This window comes from Anser cygnoides, chromosome 7 (assembly GCF_040182565.1).
Source record: "Anser cygnoides isolate HZ-2024a breed goose chromosome 7, Taihu_goose_T2T_genome, whole genome shotgun sequence".
Taxonomy (NCBI): domain Eukaryota; kingdom Metazoa; phylum Chordata; class Aves; order Anseriformes; family Anatidae; genus Anser; species Anser cygnoides.
The window spans coordinates 28,724,134-28,747,111 of NC_089879.1; the positions used below are offsets into that span (position 1 = coordinate 28,724,134).

Consider the following 22,978-nt stretch of genomic DNA (forward strand, 5'->3'; position numbering starts at 1 on the left):
CAGATTGTGCATCTTCTGAAAACAAAACAAAATAAAAAAAAAAAAAACACAGAAAAAAACCAACAACTTTCAACTGAGGCATTAATTCCTTTTTAGGCAGCTTTGGGTTATTCAGCTGCATTCATTGCCTGGGAAGGACCTCTTCCAGGGCAGCTGCATGAATACCCTCTAAATTTCTTCTCTGTGCCCTCAGGAGCTGCTGCTGCTGCACCATCTGTAGAGTAGAGAACATTTCTAGATCATCTCTATGCTGATACAGCTGCAGGTGACCTAGAATTACATATCCTGTGACCATGCTACACCAAAAATAAGGTAATTTTTTAACTAGGTGTTGCTCTCATGCTTCACCATGTTACGTGAGTATCTTTGTCCTTTGGATTCTCAGACCCAAGAGGCTGGGGGAGGGAGGGATTTATTGGCATTATTCAGTGATTCCCTCCATTTTCTATTTTTAAAGTAAGAGTTTAAGAGTTCTGCTGACGTGTGGGACAAAAGCATGGTTATGAAAGATGCAGCTGTGGCACTGTTACAAATCATTTGCCTTTGAAAGCCCTTTAGGAAGGGTTTCTGATGTGAAGAAATTAGAAGATTAATCAGTGATTTGAGAACTTAGCCAAATGGACGTCGCCAAAATACTGTAGTTTGTGAGCAGAAACCTCGAGTTGGAGGGAGCTCCATTGCTTGTTATGAAACCAAGGACAAAGGACAGAGGACGGACTATTTCCTCTTGTCTTTTGCTTGTGTGGCTTGTTTTTATGGGTCTGTTTTTTGCCAGCAAGGCCGTTCTCTCAGTTATGGTATGCACTTGACTGGCACATACATATGAAAAGCAGAGTTAAATTAAAAGCAGAGGACTTATCAACAAAAGGGCATCCAGAGAAGTTAAGCAAAGCATTTAGGATTGTTTTAATTCTCAAGTGGGTTTTCCTTTTTACGTCCAAAGCTGCTTGTGATCTAAATGAAGTTGGTTTGCATCTGCCTAGAACTGCTTCTTCTGCATAAAGATCCGGTGTATTTCCATGTATGTTGTGACTGATGCACCTTAACTCTTCTGAATGCTCCTCTATAAGTAAACTGCTATTAACTTTTAGCTTCTTGTATGCAGGAGTCTGAGCTACTTGAGAACAAACAAATATTCTTCTTCACCTTTTTTCTTTTATATGCGTATAACCAATTTTGGTAGAATGAATTGTCCCATGTTTAATTTTAACCTGCAACGTTGTTTTTTAAGCTTCTGCAGAATTTAAAAAGCAAAACACTTCTGCCAAGTGCTGTAATGGGAACTGGAGGCTTTGTACACTTGTATGGAAAAAGGGTTTTATCATAGTTATTACTTTTGTATTATGTGTAGGAAACTACACATCTTGAATGGCTGTTTCAGAACTGTTATTTTCCAGCTGTCTTTTGTGTGTCTGTACTAAGATTTCAGCTAGCCTTTCCATTTCAGCTTGTGTCATGGAGCCCAAGGAATGACTGAAGTAAATGGAGACTGTGTGCTGGCTGGGCAGCTGTCTTCAGTCACTTCTGGTGTAGGCAACCCAAAATGTGCATGTTCTCGAAATGCTGTGCTCTCCCAAAGAAGTTTCTTCCTGTATCCAACTAGCCTTGCTTTTCCTAATAATTAATGCAAAATCCTTCAGTGGATTTAAGGACCATTAACCACTTTTGGTTAAATGCATAAAAAATATTCCTTTTTCTTTGCAGTAACTTCTGATATGTTTTTTGGAAGAGTGTTATTGTGTTTCTTCTCTGTCTTCTCTCTAGGTTAAACCCTAGTTAGTTGTTTTCCTACCTCAACCAGTTTTCTAGACCCGGATAGTTTTTTTTCCTTTTTTTTTTTTTTTGTTCCCCAGTTGGCTATCCTTTCTGAGGTGAGATACCCCGTTTGAACCACATGCCAGCTGAGGCCTTCTCCCTACAGCTGTCTCAGAAGAGACAGAAGTGGGTATCGAGTTTATATTGTACATCTGTCAATCCTTCTAGTAGCAAGTAGTCTTATTATTTTTTTGAACACTGGGGGACATTTAGGCACTTTAAGAGACACCTGAAGTTAATGAGCCTTTATAAATGGTGCACGGAGGCGTAAGGCTGGACTGCAGCTCTGAGAGGGGGATTAATGCCCTGCATGGGCTGCAGCTTAGAGCACTGCACGGCTGTAAATGCTTCGAGTAGCTTCAGCCTTTCAGCAAGCACTGGGGGCACGTTTGCCTTGCCACCTGCAGCTCCTGTGACTGGGGCAGGGCCCGGGGGGCCGTGAGGCGCGGGGGGTTCCTGCCCGCTTCGGTAGGAGCCGGGCCCGGCCCCGCACACTGGGGCTGCGCCTGAGGCGAGGCCGCCCGGGCCCTGCGGTCAGCGCGGCCGAGGTACGCCGCGAGAAGCCGCGGGCACGCGAATATAAAACAGCGGCGGGGGACGAGGAGGAGGAGGGCGCGGGGCCGAGCCGAGCCGGGGGCGGCAGCAGCGGGGCCGGGGCCGGGCCTCGGGCCGGGGCAGCCCCCGGCGGCTCCTCCTCCCGCCGGGCTACAACCGGTTCGTGCCGGCACCGGCCGCGTCCCGCCCCGCCCCGCCGCGCCGGGGATGCGGGGTTGCCCCGGCTCTCCGGGGGCGGCTCCCGCCCGCCGGCCCCCGCCGCCTCCCCGCCGCCGCGGCGTGCAGGTAACCGGGGACGGCGCCGCCTCGGGGGCCCCGGGCGAGCAGCGGGTGAGCAGCGGGGGCGGCCCGGCCCTGAGGGGGGGCGGCCGGGGCCGCCTCGTGGCCGCGGAGGGGGCTGCGGCCGCCGGCAGCCAGGGGCCCCCGGGGCCGGCGGGAGGCGCCGCTGAGGGCGGCCCGGCCCCGGGCGTCGGCAGGCCGGAGGCTCTGAGGGGGCTCCGCGGGGCGCCCTGCGGCGCACGGGCGTGAGGGGGCCGAGCCCCTTCGGGCACGCTCCTCGCCCTCGGGGGCCCCCGGCGGCCATCACAGGTGCCCACCGACGCGTTGGTGCCTGCTGAGAGCGCCCATCGACGGTCAAGTGGGTGCCCGGTGGCATCATCCCCTGTGGGCAGCCATCAGCCTCCGCTGTGGGCACCCAGCGGTGTCTGTGGCAGGTGCCCGTGTGTGCACCTCACTGATGCCCGTCAGCCCATCGCGGGCTCCCCTTGGTGTCTTGGAGGGCAGCCCCTCGCCCTGTTTGCATGGCCTTGGGTGCTGGCAAGGGGAGCGTGCCCGAGGATGTCGCTTGTCACCTCACTGTGCAGACGAGCGGCCGTTGCCAAAGCAGGTCTGGGGCAGGAGGCGTCGTGTGGGACTTGGCCCTGTGGAGCAGGGCAGCGGGCTGGCCTCCGGGGGCGTGGGAAGGGGCAAGGCGAGCCGGGGCCATAAAAGCGCATCTGTCCCGCACAGGACCTGGCTGAGGGCGCAGACGGGTGGAGAGAGCGGACGCCAAGTGGAGCCCTTGCAGGTTGTGATGCGTAAGGTGTGCTGTGCACTCACCTTTGCATAGGAGTTCTCTTCTGCTGAACTAGTTGGCTGGTGGCTTATAGCAACGCTGGCTTCCATCTGTCTGTATAGATGCGTGCTAGCCTCTGACAGCCAGTTATGCTTGCAGGGGGGTTTTCCATCCCTCTGGGGCAGTGAGGCTCTGAAAACAGGTAGGACTGGTTCTGCTGAGCTGACAGATTTATACAAAGCTGGCTGGTTTATGTGCTGCCTTGATTGATGCTTCTTTATGCGAACTTATTTTGTGCAATGGGAAGAAGTTGTTATGTTTTCAGGAAGTTTTGTGCTAGTATTTTGTTTTAAACTCCATGCTGCTTTTCTTATCAGGCAGAAACGGAAGGAAATGCTTATGTTGATGAGCCTCCTATGTAAGCTACAAAAGGAAAAGTAGAGGAACGTGAGAAATTTGTAGACCTGAATGCTGATAACTGAGAGGGAAATGTGTATTCAGTGTAGAAGTACTTAAAGACAAATATTTAAACGTGGGGAGCTGCTATTGTTAGAACATCAGTTTAAGTCCGACATCATCAAAGTATAGATGTGTCTTTTTCAGTGCATTTAACACAGTGCCTATACGTGTTGTCACATCTGTATGTGTGCAGATGTGCAGAGGGTCTTGGCATGAATGCGTTGGGGTAACTGTAATGTGCTGCTGCTGCTCTGACACCCTAGGTATTACTGGCAAATTAAGTGTAGCACAAACTTCAGATGATAATTGTGAGAATGTTGATTGAAGAATAAACACAAATCTACGTGAAATCTAATGCATTTTAAAATGAGAGATGTTACCATTCTGCCTGGTACTGTCTTAATTTGTAGCAGTGCCTTGCAAAACTGGAAGAGCTGTTAATCACCCAGTGATTCTGCTGACATTAGCTTTCTTTGCAGCCATGTGCTGCTCACAGAAACCAGCATACTTAACGAGGCTCCAGTTGCACAAATAACAAACTGAAAACAATCGTTTTGCTACTGTCTTTCTCAAGATTCCCTTTGCCACAGATTAATACAAGTTTCTGTGCTGAGGGCTAATGTTTCGGTCATAATTGTGTTCTCTAAGCCAATTCTTTTTTTTTTTTTTTATTTTCGTATGTGTGTGTGCTCATCTGTCATCTTTAAGCTAAATTTTAACATTTATAGAAAAAGAGCTTGGTGTTTTGATAAAGCTGATTATATAAAAGAAAGTGGTTACAGCATGACACCACCATGTTTCTGTGTTAAAACTGTTGTTGTTCAGTTCTCTAGGGTTTTCTTTTTTTTTCCTTGTTGTTGGTAGAGGCTTTCATCAGACAGCTCTCTTCCTCTGATTCTTATTCGCTGTGAGTACAACTCATTGAAAAGCTTTTTCTAACCAAGCTTCAACTTACTGTTTAATTCGTTATGCTTTATTTCGCCATTTTTCTATTTTTGAAGTGCCTAGGTTTCCTGGAGTCCAAAACAACATCCTTAGGTTTTGTGAACAGTTAAGATTTGTGAAATGATTCCCACGTAAATCTTAAATCCACAGTTGTTTGTCTCTTTCCAGGATCACACAAGTCTTCCTTGTCCATTGAGCTCTCTTCTGTATGCGCTTCTGCTTCCTTATTTTTGATGATGTTTGTCCTCCTTTCAGCCAGAGACAGACAATAGTGAGAGGCACTTTGGATCCCTCCCAGGTAGATGCGCAGACTAGATGCACGTCCAGGCAGTGCTAGGAGTAGCGATGGTTTAGTTCCCACTGCCAGCTCTTGTTCATCCTTTTAAGTTTTTGTACTGCAACTTGTTATCTGCAGGGAAGTATTAAATAATGTAGCAATAAAAAGTGCATTGATGTCCACAGCCACAGTAACCACTTGCTTGACTGGGATACCTTTAACAGTGTACCATAGCAGAGGGCTCCAGGGAATGGGCTCCTCACACAGGGCTCTCAGCTCGCGTGCTGTCTTCAGGAGGACTTCATGCTTTGGGGAATGTTAGAAAATACACCTTGTTTTAGGTAGTAGGCACACAGCAATGTGAGCTAATGGGGCAGTCTGCAAGAGCAGGAAAGAAAAGCCAGGTTATGGTGGCTCATAAAAATTACTTGATAGATCATTTTTTCACTTCAAGGACGATTTGTGTGGGGGAAGCTATGGTGATTTTTACTTTGTGCTTGACAGTTACAGTCTGTAAATGGCTTGAAGTGTTTAGAAAATAGAGTTATTTTTGCCATCTAAAAATCTGTTATTTTAGCTAAAAGTTGTGAAAGATAACTTCTGTGCAAAATAGGAGGCTTCAGGATGTAGAAGGTCAGCTCTTTTGCTGCCATAACTTGACAGAGCTCTGTTAAAGTCAGTGAAGCTATGTAGACTTGCAGCAGATGAGGAACTGATCCAGATGGTTTTTTTAAGTCTATTAGAAAAGACTACATGACCTCAGGCTACGAAAACTTTTTTTCATCACCTGCCCTGCCCTCCCTTCCCCACTGAATGTTTAGAGTAGCAGAACTGAATCAAGGGTTATGTCTGTACCAAATTTTAGAGTGTCAATATAATGGAAATCAATATAACAGCTAGCATGTATTTGTCTTCTAAAGATTACTTTTTAAACAAATAGAAGTTGGGATTATTCACTGTATTCTGTTATTTTAGTGGCTTTCTGAAAATGTCCTTGTTTTATCTCAGTGAAACTGTCTTTTCTTAAGCTGTTATTTATTTCTACCACTCTTACTTCAGTCAGGGGCAAAACAAGCCAAGTGATACGCATTTAGTGCAAGGAGAGGTGCATATGCCCGCTCTTTTGGTGACTATATATGTACAGTCTAAATATCTTGTTTAGAGATGAAGGATCCGCTCATGATCCCCTCTTTTGTATAATTGTAAGGGTTATTTTTGTAGGAAAGTACCTATAAGCAGCTTTTTAATACTTTGATGCCTTAAGGTATGTCGTGATATCTGTCAGCTGTCACCCTGGCACCTAATGTAATCAAGGGACAATTGCCAGACATTTGAAGAAGTAAATCAAAACCCAGATTTATAACTGAAAGAAAACTTTGGAACATTTGTACCTGGAATACTGTATCTTGAAGGACTGTCTGTATGTTAAAACTATAAATCTTTCCCCAAAGTACCTAGAACATCAAAATTTATTTCATGTTAGGAAGCTATGTTTTTGTTATTTTGGTGCTCAAGGCTGCTGTCAGCTTTTGATCATTGAGGGAGGATCAGTATTTCTCCACTGAGATAATTTGATAACATGAATACTTCTGAAGTTCCTCTGAAAAGATGTTGTTTTTACTGTTGTAGTGATACTTTGGCTGAAAACTTGCTTTGCTGCTCTTTTTCTGCAGGTAGAGTTGCCACCTGAAGCTACATTTGTAGGGGGCTGAGGTCCCACCCCTCGTGGTGTGTCGTCATCCGTAAGTATCTACCCTCAGTGTAACACTTAAGTGTATCTAGGAACTAGAACTGTCCTTTTTCATTTTTCTATAGTCATTATTCCTCAAAAAATTATACCGCAGCTTTTTTGTAAGTTTTCCATGCAAGTTCTTAAAAACCGCTTGTGTGGAGTATGGGCAGCTTGAATTGAAGTTCTGTTATTATCTTCTCGTTTATACAGTTGCTTTCATAAAGCAGTCATTTTTTTCCTTTCCACTGAAAAGTTGAAGAGCTCCCTGCTTGTCACAAACAGGCAGCAAGACGTTTATTTTTCTGCTTTATTTCCTGGGGTCTCCCAGAGCAGAACTGTTACTGCAGCAGTCTTAATGCACACTCTGCAGTGTGCAAATGGTCCTTGAGAACATTTAATGAGAAAACTGGGTAAGATCTTATCTGTCTTACAGGGTAAAGAAAATAAAATAGTTGAAAATCACACATCTGGTTAGTTAGGGAGCCAGGAACAGAACATGGGTTTTGTGATCATCAGTTCAGCAGATTGCTCCCTAAAGAGAGGGAGGGCAGGTTAGTTTCATGCAAGGGAACTCACGTATCTTTGGAGCCATCCAAACTCCAAAGTAGCTTAGCCTGGGAACTTCTGAATTCTTCGCTAAAAGTTAGAGGTGCCAGTCTCTACATTCAGAAATTACTCTTGAGAAGGTGAGGACAGTCGGTTATTTAAAGTTGTAGATGAACCGATGATGGATCTTGCCATGCAGCAGAGTAGATAGTATTTATGGAGCTGAAGAAGTGAGTGCCAGTTTGGTGAAGGGGGTGATATGTGAAAACTGTGCAGAGGGCAGACACTGTAACAGCTTGTAAGAGATTTTTGTATGCATGTTTAATACTGTCATGTCTTGCCATACAAGCCAGACCAGTATACAGTTTTAGAACTCACTTTATTTACTTACTAACATGTTCAAAGTGTTTCTGGAGGCATCACTCCTCTACATGTCACCTGGTCAACACAGGGAAGTTCTGAACTGTTACTGCATCCAGAATGTCAGTAGTCGTCTTCTTAGCCTGCCCCTCCCAGAGTGTGCTGTCTGGTTGCAAATACATTGTGAAAATGCATAGTACTATGCTTGAAAATGGAATCAGAATTAAGTAGAGGTTTTGTTGTTGTTTTTGGACCTTGAACCAATATTTTTATACTTCTGATTTTTTTTTCAGACCTGGATTGTTTATTGGGGTTGTTTTATACTTGTAGTTTTTCTTGTCCTTTGAGCCTATATTACACTTTGCTCAGGATGGTGGCGCAGCTGGTGGCCAAGTGCTTCTCTTGTTGAACTGTGCCATATACTGATGTCGTAGGTCTTCACATAAGCCTACTTAACACTCAGAAAATGAAATCTCCCCCCTTTCTGTAATACAGTGCTGATGTTTGTATGACATACGTCATAGTGCAAGAATAATGCGTGAAGCTGAAAAGGTAGAAGTACCAAATGGTAACTGATCTTTGTTGCTGCATGCTGCATTTTAGATATTTCTTGAAGGTTGCTTGGCAGTGTCTCACTTGTACAGCTCACTTGTATTAGCAGACCTAGGTCAGTCACATTTCTAATGCCCTGTTCTGTCTGTCTGTTTTTTGTTTGCACAGGGTTCATCTGTACATCTACGCTCATCTGACAAGATGGTGTTTCGGAAACCACCCGATGGTGGCTGGGGTTGGGTGATTGTTGTCGTTTCCTTCTTTACTCAGTTCTTGTGTTACGGATCACCACTGGCTGTTGGAGTCTTGTATTTAGAATGGCTGGATGCTTTTGGAGAAGGGAAAGGCAAGACTGCTTGGGTTGGATCACTAGCAAATGGAATCGGATTGCTTGCCAGTAAGTATAGATAGATACAGTATTTATCTGAAAATGATACGATTCCTTTCTAATAGATGCTTTCATCTGTGTGTACTTTTGGAATAATATTAAAGACAGCTGCAAATGATGAAAGAGAATGAGGGACAGTGCGTTTTTGGTTTAGGTCAAGATAGGTAAGAACATTGCATTTATAGTTCCACTTCCACTGTACATAAACCACAGCATAATGGTAAAAGAACAATAAAAATATTAACCTCAGAAAATTCAAAATAAATGTATTTTAATAACTTGGAAATACCAAACCGTGTCTGAAAAGCTGAATGGTAATTTTGTTGATGGGATTTTTTTTTTTAATTTAATGAGACTTTAACTAACATTTATATTAGTATCTTTAAAAACAGAGCAAATTCCTATTCTGAAGTGGCTCAAGTGCTCCAGGCAGGAAGTTCTGGCTGGATGTGAGAGGTCACTTCTTTACTGTGAGGGTGACAGTACTGGAACGGGTTGCCAAGAGAGGTTGTGGAGTTTCCCTCTCTGGAGATATTCAAAACCCACCTAGATGCCATCCTGCGCAACGTGCTCAGGGTGATCCTGCTTGGCAGGGGGCTGGACTAGATGATCTTCAGAGGTCTCTTCCAGCCGTGGCCATTCTGTGATTCTGTGGGGAGAAAAAAAAAAAGTCAGTTAATAAACCAGTTACTCATTCTTCAGCCCTGGAAACAAAACCACCAGTTAGGGTGGGTGAGGGTTGTTTTTCACTGTTTGTTTCAGGGGAAGAGAACTGCTTTTGAAGCCTGTAAAGTTATGGATAACGGTGGCATTAAACAAAACAACTTTACTGAAAGCTTTTCTTTAGTAAGACATTGTCACTTGATGAAGAGGAACAGCAGGAAAATTAAACACTGTGAAAGTCCATAGGTCCATTTTGCTGTTATTGTTTTAATATTGAGCCACGGGTATTTTACTGGGTAGCGTCACTAACTTCTGCTTTTCAAAGATTTGCCATGGGAACTATTATCTTTTTGCTGAATCTGGACAAAAATTGCCTGTCAGCAGAGAAATTGCTGTGGGCAAAAGCAATTAAGTAACTTCAAAATTTGGTTGAGGATTCTGAGGAAATCTCTCCTTTAGAGAGAGTTGATGTTCACATCATGGTACGGAACTGAATAAAGGCCACTGCTTTGTAGGACTCTATAAAAGGCCAAATACCGGTGCCACTTTCGTGTTGGGGATTTATATCACTAGGCAGAATAGAAATGGGCAAAGGCAGGTGAATCATTAACCACAAGAAGACTATATTCAGTCATAGGGTGTAAGTGGGCTAAGGTCTGTAGACTGATCTTCTATCATACGTTTCTGTTTTCATGCTTTAAGTGCCTTAACTCCCATTGTAAAAGAATTAAAGCCTAAATAAACTTGAGTGAGAGAATGAAGTGGGGGGAAAAAAGTCTAAACAAGATAGTTACTTTAGAAAAACTAGGCAGAAGGGGATTGCAAGAGAAAGGGTGAAGAAAAAACTTTTTCTCTGGAGACCAGAAGTCTCTGGCTCATTCTCATAACAACAGCCTCAGTCCCTTTCCTCATATGTCAACACAATGCTGGTTTCCAGATTTCTGAGTTCTCTCTGCCTTGCCTCTCTCAGTATTGTACTTTATAGCAAATGGAAACTTCTGTGACTGAATGATGCAAATAAAAGATGCTGTTGTAATTCACTTTGGTATGGAATGATCAAATTGCTTGAAATTTTGACAGGGGATTGGAGGAACACTGTCAGCGTGATTTAATTCTTTCAGTTTGGGGTTTGAGAGCTTAGTAATTTGCAATGTTAATTCAAAGAAAAGTACAGACAGGGCCTTTTAATTGCATTGATGTAATCAGAGTTGACTGAAAACAAAATATATGTTCCCTACTCTATCTTAAATGGAAGATTCCCCTCTCTTGGCAAGGTGGGATCTGATCTTAATGATAACTCTACTTGAAGTAATCTTGCTGGAGGGACAGTGTAAGTATTATAACCTTTTCTGAAAACTAGAATGCTTTTGACAATTTACAATTTTGTGTCCTGCTGGTATACTTCTGTACTTCCGGAAAATTCCCCCAATACCCTTTACGTAGTAATATTTAAAAGTTAACGCTGTGGGACTGATATAAACACAGTAATTATATTTACTAGTTGATGTGGTCGTACATAGCAGGAAATAATGGAAAAATCCTATTGCTTTCTCATGAAATCTTTCGTCTTGAGGGAGTAATTTTTAGCTCTGGTAGTAGAAGCTGTTTATTGCAAATAAGGACTTCATGGAGGAAGTTTAGCAAGGACTAAAAGAATGGAATTGATGCTCTTTAATATGTGTCTGTGAGAATGGGGAGAAGAATGGTTAACTTGCAAAGGAATGGACTACTGATATCATATCTTCTATTCCCTCTCTGTGGGAGATCTGTTTCTCTTCCCATGCAGTGCAAGAAGGATGCATTAGTGGCAGTCACTAAGAAGCTCATCAAAATGCTTTCATGTTGTGTTAAAAGTGACCTGAACGACTACAGTTCTCTACACGTGTTTTTATTGAAGAGCAGTTCTTTTAGGATCAGCAGTTACTACTAGAGAGCACATAAAAATATACGGTTATTTAATTCTTTTTATTTCTACAAATGTCTTGATCATTTAGTGTGTTAAAATTCAAAGGGCTGCAGTAGATCAGCCTTCTGAATTGGTACAGGGAGCATTTTCAGCCTTGCTTGTGGAACATTCAGTCTCTTACAGATTGTTTTTCATGCAGTTTTCGTAGCAAGTTTTTTTTCAGACATAGTCACTAGTGTCAAGAACATGTGTTTTTAGTGCAAAAATATTGGTATAACACGCTGCAAAGTTAGACCCTTTTCATGAATATGGAAAAGGAGAACTTGTTTGTGTTCTCATTTCGGCTATTGCATGTTTAGTATTGCAGGCCAGATGGGACCATTCTGTGTTGTAGCCTATGATATTAAGTGGATGCTCAGGCTAATTGATTTTTTTTCTAAATTAGCATGTTTTCATGTATGTGAAAAGGTGCAATCTACAATTTAGTAATTTAACAATCTCCCCAAGCAAGCTGATTTCATTGACAGAATTGCTTGTGTGAATGCTAGTAACAGGACAGCTTTACCTCAAAGCCTTTCAGTAGTCCCTTTGCCTCTTACTGTTCCTAACTTCCGCTATTTCTCGTTCCTTTCCTTCTCCTTTATTTTTATTTTCAAGCACCGATCTAGTTATTTGCAGACATATTTTCAAATATTGATACTTTTAAAGTGATACAAGTTGCATGAAGAAAAGATTGTAATTCTCATTTGAATTAGAAAGTGTTTGGTTAGTGCATTCTTCATCTCTTACAACTTTACTTGGTAGTTAATTGCCTCCTTAAAAGTATGTAATCTTATGATAGAAGTTGCTTGGTTTTAATTTTCAGCTGAAGAACAAGTTTATCTTTAAGTGGTATATTTGAAGTGTCCCTGAGTAAGTGTGGTGTGTGTCTGGAGACTGCAATCAAATTACTTGTAAGTTTTCTTTTAAGCCTACACCTTGATGCAGTCCATTTGTCATCGATGCAACAGTCTTTTACTCTGTTAATTACCCTTAAGGCTCTTCTGTAAGCCTGATCCACCTTAACATCACCTTTGTGAAGCTGTGGGTGCCAGACTGGAAAAAGAATGGCATTGTGGTAGGTTTACAGCAACATGCATACAGGCAATAAGTTAATGTCTGTTTTCTTAAGGGAGATTTTTCTCATTGATAGCACTGAAAAACACATTAGATGGTGTCTGTAACAGTGGAAGGTAGGTCCAGTGGCTTTTCTAGATCTATACTGTAATGTCACTGAAAAGAGGAATATGTCCTTATATGTCATTATATGCCAGCTGGCAGCAAAAAACATTTGTGTGTCTTCTCCCCTTCCCTCTGTAAACATAATCTTAAACATTTTAAAAATAGTAGATGCTGGTGAGTCCTTTCACATTTGCTCTATTGGTATCCTTTCTACAGTGTTTACTTCTGACTTCTGTGAGAGCTAAACTTAGACCAAGACATAGAAACCTAGTACAGCACCCTGTTTATTGAGATGAACTCCCTGCTAGCCTGGTGTTCGATTTCTGTCCTCTTGTAGTACAGACAGTGTGGCTAAAGCCTGTGTTCAGCCCCTGGCTGGAGAAAGGGATGGGACAGGGACCTGATTCCTTGCAGGGTGACTTGAGTCATCATCACTTTCTGTGATGTGACCTTACCATGTATTGAAAGGAATGTGCCTATAAAAGAAAGAAAAGCAGCAGTGTTGTTATGCAGGGCAGTGGTGAGACCTCATCTACAATATTAGCTATCATAGCACTGATCAGGCTGTAGTAGATATGGGAGATGGCTCCAGGGATGATGTAGGGCTTGTTATGTAGGAAGAACTTAAAAGAGCTTAGCATGTTTTCCCTGGTAAAACAGGCCAGAGGACACTATTTATTATGTTCTTGAAGATAGCTTGTTTCTCCTGCACCAAGTGTTCTTAATTTTACATGCATTTGGAGCCTGAAATTAAATTAGAGCCATGTTATACTTGTTAAAAGCAAAACAGACAAAGACCTTGGCGCCTGTAATTGGCACCACAGCTGTTTATAGTAAGCTGATTTCACAGTATTTGGCATTGCAGGAGACACCAACAATGTGTGTCCCATTCCCACTTGCCTTTATTAATGGAGAAAGAACAAAGGCGAGATTTTCTTGAAAGATGTCTTGATAAATTAATGGGGTGTTTCTGCTGGCCTGAGGTATTCCGTGTTAAATGTCAAAAAAAAGCTTAGTTTTGTGTTTCTAGTCAATATTTGTACAACTGTGTAAAAGACCTTTGCAGCATCTGCAGACTTTGGGACAAAAATCTTGCACGTAGATAGCTCCCACTCAAAACTACAGAAGCTGTATGTAGTTTGGAGGGAGTGGAAATGTTTCCCAGATTCCTCGAAAGAGGAGCTCAGTTCATTTAATAATTTTGTCACAAAGGAGCAATCTTTCCGATGAGGTAGAAGGGGGCTCCTGTCTGGTGTGAAAGGTTTTTTTTGATTCTTATACAAACACTTGGAGGATATTGCATGTATTATGAACAAGTTTTAGCAATGCTTTTAATATGTAAAAATATTCTTTTGTTATGTCCAATGGATTTTACTTACAGTTTGTGAGCATTGCTTCTACTCTACCATTTCAATGGGCTAGGACAGATACCAACGAGTAGGGTGGGTCACATTGATGCAGGTGATAAGAAAAAGAACTGTTGTCCAGTATTATTTGTTTAGGAAAAGGTTATGTGTGTGTGTGAGGTGAAGGAGTGAGGACCCTAGATAGAGTGGGGAAGGAGAGTATTTGCTTCCAGATTTTTTTCTCTCCATGTAAGAAGATCGAGGAAGAGTATGTTAGCTCTTGATGCCTGTAAAAGAAAACAACTCTGTAGTGAAGCTGCAGACTGAAGCATCTGCTTTGGAAGGATTGTGTCTGTAGAGGTCAGAAAATGATGGCAGTCATAAAGTTCTTGTGTCAGCAGTAGATGGCTTGTTTTCACATCTTACAAAGGACTCAGCGTCATATCTGGGTGTTACTGAGGTTAAAGTCTTTTATCTATTCATAAAATCTTAATGAAAATATCAATGTACAATTGATTCCTCCCAGGAGTTCTCTCTCTTTGATCTTTCTACCTGAAGATATATTGTAAGAGCCTGTCTGTTCTGCTGCTACTCCTGGTTTTGTCCAGGGGGCTTCTGGACCACTCGCCTGCATAAAATACAATTATCAGGCTGCTGAGCCTTGACAGGTTGCGTGCAGAAGAGCACTGGCTGTCCTTGTGCTGCCTTCAAAGTCTTTCAGAGCAATTCAGTTTTCCTCCTAGAGTTAGCTGCCATTCTGATAAACTGGGCTGGTTTCTTTTCTGATAGACTTTGGTCTAGTTTTTAAGATGCATCATTTAGAAGAAAAAAAGCCCCAGGGATTTTATATGTCAAAGAGGTAAATATTTAGCATTGTCTTCAAATACTATTCTAGTACCAGTGCTAACTCCTGGAGTTGCTTAGCAAACTGAAGAAATGCTGGCTTAAAAGCCATTTTCTGTGCTTCCTATTGAGGATTGCCATTGGGAGTCTATTTTCTGTTTAAGTTATGGTGGGAAATGCATTATCAGTGGAAGGATCTTTCTGAAATAGTTGACTAAATAAAAACCCTTCTGCTGCCTGAAAAGCTGTTTGCATCTGATTGTACATTGACTCACATTCTTGAGAATACGAGCATCCACTTTGAACAAAATCCACAGGGCAGGAGTTCACAGAGCAAGTTGCAGTCCCACTCTGGGAAAGTTGAATGTTTGACCAGATTTAACTGCTTTTAGCCCATTGTGCTTGAATTACTTTCTAGAGAATTACATGTTTGTGTACAGTAAACTCCTGTGCAAATACCATGGTAATAACCAAAGGTACTGCGCCTGTTGAAAGCAGTGCCAGCTCTTTGGGAAATAGAAAGAATGTGGAGAGGCAGGAAAATGAAACAAAGATACTGGCTGTCATGGGGGGGTTCTTTTGTGACTTATTTTCTAACAGTATGATGAGGGGAGTGTGAGAGTAGGGCCTAGTGTGGATGGGAAGACGGAGCTGTTTTTCTTCTTGTCCTGGGGACATATAATAACTGTTTCAATAGTTACTCTGGGGCTCCTTCTGATAAGGAGTGCCATTGCTGAGATGCCAAATCTCTTGCTGTGTGAGATGATGCATTAATTCTGAGTTTACTGGAGCAGGTTCTTTAGTTCTGTGCAGGTTGTTTTCCATGTCAGACCAAAAAGATCTCTTCGTACTTTCTATTCTCTTTTTGGGATTATTTTTCGTAATGGGGAGAAGCTGGAAGAATGTCTCCTTGGACCCTGTCAGGGTTACCTTTGATGGTGTTCCAGAGGAAAGAGCCCTTGTCAGGGTATGCAGATGTGTTGCTCAGCTCTGTGTCTCCCTTCCTCTGGCTGGAAGCCAGGAGGTCCTGCTTTACCTCAGATTTTCTGATAGCCACCAGTGCAATCCCTATCAGCACCACCACCGCAGGCTGGGCGGAGAGCTTCTCAAAGAATGTGTCACAATACAGATACTGTTTGTTTTAGCAGGGCAGGGAGTAAGAAATAAAGAGTAGAAAAGAGTGCAAATTCCTCTGCTTAATTGAGTTATGTTATCACCACCTAATGTTCTTTTGGTGTAGAAGGTTTTCAGTACGTAATACAGATTCAATCCTTTGTTTATTTTTAAATCCTGCAGTTTTAAGAAACGTACCTATCTTAATCTGCCAGTTCTACTAATTCTGAGAACCAGCATCAATCTAATGCTCTCAGCTTTTGTTCTCGGCAAGTTACTCTGCCCAAGTTATTCTGGCCAGTTTTCATTCCCACAGCATGCTGGTTTTGAGAAGCAGCGAGTGCTTACATCTTCCTTTTTCATCATTTCCAAAGTCCTTATAAACCCAGCTTCCCCAGAATGCTTTCTTGTTTCTTCTTCAACTCTCGACTCTTTGTCTGGATAAGCCCTGACTGAAACTCTCTTCAAGTTCCCTAAACAACTCTCACACAGGGCAGAAGTTCTGACCTGCCTTCTATCTGAGGATTGTTTCACCTGTTAGCAAATCTGTGCTTCTGCCTGCCAGAACTGCTTGTCCCATGGCTGGTAACCACCCAAACACCTTGTCTACATTCCCAGCTGCTAGCTTCTGTCTGTAAACCTAGGCAAGCACCGTCATCAGCTCCAACTGTTTTTGTTCACCTTATATCGTCTCTCAGCTCAGCTCCCATTTGCCAGGAACCAGAGTTTCGCATGAGTCAGGGAGGGCCAACCTGAACAAATGGCAGACTCCTAAACTACTCCTTTTGCAGATTGTAGCGATTGATCATGGAGTGCCTTTACCTCAGTGTGAATGCAATACAAAGGTGGTGAGGGATTTTTTTTGTTTTGTTCTATAAGTAATGTCATTTGTGCATATATCTAATTTATAATTTAATGGCTGCCACATGTAGGATTGTGGGACTAATAGTCAAGTCTACTTATGAATGGTTGGAACTGAGGGGTTTCAGAAGACAATTTGTCTTTTGCAAGCCAAGTCCTTTCCTGGTTACTTATTTATGCAGAACACCAAGCTTGCATGCTACTTCAGACTAAAAGGCATATTCCAGGTCACACAACAGAAAATTAAGTGCTTATTCTACAACTTCTGTGAGGGAAGAACTGATTCAGTACAAGCAGGATATGAACATTTCCTGCACTTCGTTCTTGTTTTGAAAAACTAACCAACCAAGAAATATTGGGGAATAAAGAGAGGGAGAAACCTCTTCCAAACTTTTTAAATATTGCTTTGGATATTCTCAATAAATACCTTTTATTTTCCGTAGTTGTACAGTAAAAACCGATATAGGGAAATAAGCAGTTATTTAATAAAATGCTAACTGGGAAGTATTTAATTCCCCAGAAAATCAGGGAAGAGTACCGTTTGTCTTTATCTGGCATGTCAGCAGATATTTCCTCTATCTAAGCACCAGGTGGCATTGTTACTGTGATTATGATCAGAAGACATTATTTTCCATCTCACTTTTATAAATTTCATCTTATATCAAGATGACTACCAATACTGTCTTTTCTGAAATGCAGTTTTTAGTCTCTATGGAAAAAAAAAAATCAACTTGACTAAGGCTTGGCTGAAGGTCTAGTTTTTTTGGTACCTACAGATGAAAACACTTTTCAGAACCTTTGTCAAGTCCTTAGGTTTGTGGTCACAGTGTTACAGGCTAAGTATGTATATGTATCATCCTGTGTTTAAATAATGTTTTGCTCTCTCTCTTCCTCCCCACCCTGGTACAATTTCATGTTCTTTTTTTCAGTTTCTCCTTGAGCAAAGTATTTGCAGGCTTGATCATTTATGTTTTCATAACCTATCTTTTTAAAAATCATGTAAAAATGAGTACTCTTGATTGATATTTAATTATATATTTAAATAAGTATTACACAAAACATTTCCACAGTCTGAGGTTTTTTGTAGTTGTTGTTTTTTGTTTTGTTTTGTTTTTTAAGTTCTTGCTGTTGCTGCTATTTACAACGAATGTTTTTCCTGCTTTTTCTCTAGGTCCTGTCTGCAGCATATGCGTATCATCTTTCGGAGCAAGACCAGTAGCAATCTTCAGTGGCTTTATGGTGGCTGGTGGCCTTATGATGAGTAGTTTTGCACCTAACATATACTTCCTGTACCTTTCATATGGGATTGTTGTTGGTAAGAAAGAGCTCCCTTTTATATAGACACTTATTCTTTATTGTTCTTAGTCTTGCTTTACAAATCTGGAAGAGGAAGCTGATTCACATAGGCAGCTGTAGTCTGGGACTTCAGTTAGCAAGGAGTATTTTGATTTGGGGAAGGGTCACACAGGCAGCCTGTTGCCATGTAGTAAATGACAAAAGCAGTACTGTTTGTCAGAATTCGAAAACAATTTGTCCTCTGTTGATGCAATTGTTAGAGGTGGAAAGACTCAGGTTTTACCTAAGGGATAGACTCAAGCAGTTCTTCAGTGGGCAGGAAGTGCTAATCTTAAAGGAATAAAATCTCTTCAGGAATTTTGTCATGTACTCGTTCAAATTTGGTAAATTAGAGATAATTAAGGAATGGTGTTCTCCACATAACTGGATTGAACCTAATATGCTCAGGTATTAAGCATGAAAGTGCTGTTCTCCTGGCAGGGGGTGACCTACCTCTCTGCTGCAGAGGGCTGCTGTGGGTGGTTTATCAAATTGCAGATTAACTGTGTCAAGAATCCAGGCGCCTTGCTGGCCAGCAAGACCCAGCAGGGTGTGCTGGCTTGGGCACAGTGCCACGCAGACGAAGCTGCACTGTTTGCCAGGGCCAGCCCCAGGACTGAAAGCCATTTAACCGCTTCCACATAGCACAGAACCTGAGCTGGTGAAATCCTCAAACCAAGCCAACTCCATGCAGATTTGGGAAATGGGACTGGCTGTGGGGAGAGAAGGGTGGGACAGTGCAGGCAGCCTAATGTCTCTGTCAGTGTGACCAGTGCTGAGCCAGATCTAACTCTGTCTGGGGTACGCCGCTGTATCATATGGGGAGTAAATGGGGACATTCATTTCCCAGAGTATGCTGCATGCTTTATTCCCAAATCTTTCTCCAGGGCTTGGATGTGGCCTTTTGTATACTGCAACAGTTACCATCACTTGCCAGTATTTTGACAAACGCAGAGGCCTTGCACTTGGTCTGATTTCAACAGGTATGATTTTTAATTGTCATTCCCTCTATCTAACTTTTCAGCGCTAATACAGTTACCATTACTCTGGCAATAGTAAAACAGAAGATTATATTTTTCTGTTACTTCCAAAAGTACTTCTCAAGTCAAAACATGAGCAATGATCATGTAACAGCAGGCTTCAGACAACATAGTAACTACGTTTATAGGTGTATGGTGCGAGTTATCCATAATGATGAGAAAAGGGGGTTCACCAAAACGAAAGCAGATCGTAAGTAGCTTGGGCTGTATGCCATGAGTAATGCCAGGGGAACCTTTCTGTAGAGCTCTCTTCTCTCTCTTTGTACTTATACAAGATCACAGGTAAGAGAGAGTCTGGAGATACAGGATGTAAATGCTGGGTTACCGTAATCTCACAAAGCTCTGTCTGTTAAGGAGTAATTGAAGTTTGGGCTTTTTTTTTTTTCGTTCTTCCTTTTTTTTTTTTTTTTTCTTACTTTCCAATATAAAAGGAGAATAATGTCTGAAACCTTCCAAAAGGTCATCCCAACTTTGTCCGTGCATGTTACAGGGATCCTAGGGGAACGAGCCTTTGATAATACAGGGGAAATTCTTTGAGGGATGCTGGACAGCCTTTCTCATTCTCTCTCTGGGTGTTTAGGTTGTGTGGTGTTGTCCTTTATACCAAAAGGAACTGATAACTTAATGAACAAAGTCAGAATAGATACAGAAACACAATGTTCCACACCTGGCTTTCTGTGTTGTACAGTGTCTCTCCTCTGATCCCTTTTCTCATGTAGCTGTTATTAGAGAGAAGCTTGATCAATGTGGTCAGTGTTGCAAGATATTAATGCCTGATCCACACCAACATATTGAAGAGGAACCTCTACAGAAGTGTCCCTTGGAATTGTTTTCATTGGCTTTTATTGGGTTTACAAGTGGTCTGCAGTAAGGCCTGATCATATTGAGTCTTAGTTGATTTTAGTACCTTGGGGATAAAACAAGTCTGAACTTCACAAGTTTTTGTTGTGTTTTTAGCGCTGAAGTGTATGAATTGCTTTAATAAAACCTAGGGACAGTCTTCAGAAAATCATTTCAAATTAAAGATTGTGAGTGGAGATCCATTGATTACAATAGATCTATGCTCGCTTCAGCCAAGAGCTTTTTCTTTACGTTGGTAGGATTGCATAAAATTCTTGTACCCATAGTAATTGCGTACCTTTCAATATTTTCTTCTGAATAGCCAAATTTTTCAAATGCGTGTTTGCATTTTGAGCCCCTGCAAGGCTTCAAAAATGCCTTTGGAGTAAATTCACTTGTAAAATGTGAACCACGCTCCCTAAAGATCAAACAGTCACTTGCTGTTTGTAGGAGGGCTCTTGATGAACCACTGGTCTGTTCTTGCCTTGGAGGAGGAAGGTGGCAGCAGTGAGGAGAAAGCGGAAAATAATCTCGGATGAAATTCTAACTGTACTAACTCAAAATGGTACCTGAAGGAGTATATGTATGTATGTGCATGGCAGAAGAATGGCTTAATTGTTTATGATGTTTTTTGTCAGACAGAATATTTATCCTACTTGTTTCTGAAATGTCTGCTAGTGTTAATCATTACAAATTGTTCAGGTATTTTGAAAAGCTTTCATTTTGGGCATACTCAATAAAGACGGTTGTGCATTCTCACAAAGGTGATAACACCAGTTTGTTAAATTGGGAAGAGGAGCACTAATGACTTAGCATTCCTGGGACTGTGTTTTGTAGTTGCTGAAATGTGGCAAATTGTTATTAGTGAATGAAGTTCTCAGCTCTTCAGTTTAAACCAATCTTATTTTCATTTTATAGGCTCAAGTGTTGGACTCTTTATATATGCAGCATTGCAAAGAGAGCTTATTGACCTGTATGGACTGGATGGTTGTTTGCTAATAGTTGGTGCACTGTCTCTAAATATATTAGCGTGTGGCAGCCTAATGAGACCATTGGAGTTATCAGATTCCCCTTCACCAGAAAAAACATGTGTAGACAAAGTCCCAGACCAATGTTTTGTTTACCATGAAAAAGAAAAGACTGTTGAAGAAAACATAAGCATCCTTGAAAAGGGCTGTATTGACGAGAAATGTGCGAACAATGTGCCTGATTACAAACAAGACAACATTTTAAATAAGAATGTATTAAGCTCAATAAATGTAAATGAGAAAGACACTTATAAAAAGAAAGTTGTGGAACAGACAAACTTCTGCAAGCAACTTGCCAAAAGAAAGTGGCAGCTCTATTTGAACTACTGGGAGGAAACCATTGTTCTTTTTAAGAACAAAGTATTTTCAGCTCTCTTTGTTGCCATCTTGCTCTTTGATATTGGTGGATTTCCTCCTTCCCTGCTCATGGAAGATGTAGCAAGAAGTGCAAACATTGATGAAGAAGACTATCATATGCCCCTTATTTCCATTATAGGCATTATGACTGCAGTTGGCAAACTTATTTTAGGAATACTGGCAGATTTTAAGTGGATTAACACTTTATATCTATATGTAATCACCTTACTAATGACAGGAGTGGCCTTGTTTGCAATTCCATTTGCCAAAAGTTACCTTACACTAGCAATGCTTTCTGGGATTTTGGGTTTTCTGACTGGGAACTGGTCAATTTTTCCGTATGTAACAACGAAGACTGTGGGAATAGAGAAACTGACTCATGCGTATGGGATATTGATGTTCTTTGCTGGACTTGGGAATAGCCTCGGACCACCAATTGTAGGTAAGGTCAAATTAGATAATTTAAAATTAACAGAAAGAACTGCCCACAGGCAAATTAATTCTAGTTGGTATTAATTACAATGAAAAGATGAAGTCAAAATCTTAAAAATTAAATCCTGTTTCTCTTGAGCTGGGCAATCTGATTTTGTTCTGTTTTCATCTTTGATGAAAAGCACATTTTCATGTGTAAGTGGTCAAAGTGTGTATTAGATTTTGGCCCCTTTATTTAATGATGCTTTTCTAAATTAGGGTGCTGTGTTCAATTTAACTCCGCATTGATGCTCTTTTATTTTCACCCTCAGGTTGGTTTTACGATTGGACACAAGAGTATGACACTGCATTCTACTTCAGTGGCTTTTGTGTTTTACTGGGAGGATTTCTTCTGCTGTTGGCAGCACTACCCTGCTGGAATGCCTGTACCAATCAGAGCTCAAAGCTGCCTCCAAATACTTACTCCTACAAAGTTGCATCTAGTGCTTAGGTGACAACTGGAAAACACTTCATGCTTTTTTTATATTACAGAGCAAAGTATTTTAGTAATTTTCCACTTATTTATGAAGTCCAAAAATCCTCATCCACTAGAAAAATTCCATTGCTGGTTGCTGTTCAGTTTTTTTTTCTGTTTTTTCTTTTTTCTTTTTTAAGAACAGTCTTATTTTGTCTACTATGCACTGTATTTTCAGCCTTTGTCTACTGTAATTTCCTTTCGCCTGTAATGGGTATATTCTGCTGTATTATCAGCTGTACTGTTTTTTATAAGGGTTGGGTGGTGTGGAGGGGTGAAGACTTTGAAGCAAAAATGAAGGCCTGTTTCTTGTCCAAGAAGGCTGGCGTTTCTGTCACCTTCTATAGGTCTCCAAGTTGCACAATCAGACTTTACAAAACATTGATTTGCCTTATGAGAATGTAATGCTGTGGCAAGGTGCTTATAACATCGTGTTTAGATTAATTTTTTGGACTTTTTAAAGTTTCTCTAATTTACGATGAAGTGCCAATTGGGGAGGGGAAGAAGAGGGAGAACAAAACCAACCTTGTGTTGCATAACTGAACGTCATGATGGAAGTAAAGATTCTTACTACCACTGCAACTAAGAACTGTTTATAAATATTGCACATTTTGTGAAGTCTGTTTATAACACTGTTGAACCAAAATCTTTTAAACCAAGGAATAAATATGATTGTTGAAACCACGTAAAGAAATGCTGACTCGGTTATGCAAGTTGAACGTCTTTAGATTGGAGTTGGAGATACGCTCACAGAAGCCTGCAGGTGAGTGGTTCTAAGCAAGTTGCTGCAGTCTGG

The 22,978-nt window shown here is 41.5% G+C and overlaps 3 protein-coding genes across 9 annotated transcripts in view; 2 read left to right on the forward strand and 1 right to left on the reverse strand.

Moving 5' to 3' along the window:
• Positions 1-2,182: 2,182 nt before the first annotated feature.
• LOC136791255 (proline-rich protein HaeIII subfamily 1-like) lies at positions 2,183-3,025 on the reverse strand. Its single transcript, XM_067000620.1, has one exon. The coding sequence runs from the start codon at positions 3,023-3,025 to the stop codon at positions 2,183-2,185; it is 843 nt and encodes a 280-aa protein (XP_066856721.1).
• SLC16A9 (solute carrier family 16 member 9) lies at positions 2,544-22,876 on the forward strand. Of its 7 annotated transcripts, none has more exons than XM_067000518.1 (8): positions 2,544-2,655; positions 3,379-3,436; positions 6,779-6,847; positions 8,464-8,692; positions 17,808-17,951; positions 18,859-18,954; positions 20,770-21,678; positions 21,980-22,876. In XM_067000518.1, exons 4-8 carry the CDS (start codon positions 8,497-8,499, stop codon positions 22,156-22,158), a joined length of 1,524 nt encoding a protein of 507 aa, XP_066856619.1. In that variant the 5' UTR covers positions 2,544-2,655; positions 3,379-3,436; positions 6,779-6,847; positions 8,464-8,496; the 3' UTR covers positions 22,159-22,876. The 7 variants fall into 7 exon arrangements, with proteins under 7 accessions (XP_066856619.1, XP_066856622.1, XP_066856621.1 ...); XM_067000519.1 differs by having other exon boundaries at positions 2,580-2,700; XM_067000521.1 differs by lacking the exon at positions 3,379-3,436 and having other exon boundaries at positions 2,553-2,655.
• Positions 22,816-22,978, forward strand: part of FAM13C (family with sequence similarity 13 member C) — a 132,130-nt gene continuing 131,967 nt past the window's right edge. The window contains exon 1 of the mRNA XM_048069367.2: positions 22,816-22,945. The gene's annotated coding sequence lies outside the window, so the exon portion shown is untranslated. The remainder of the gene's footprint in view (positions 22,946-22,978) is intronic.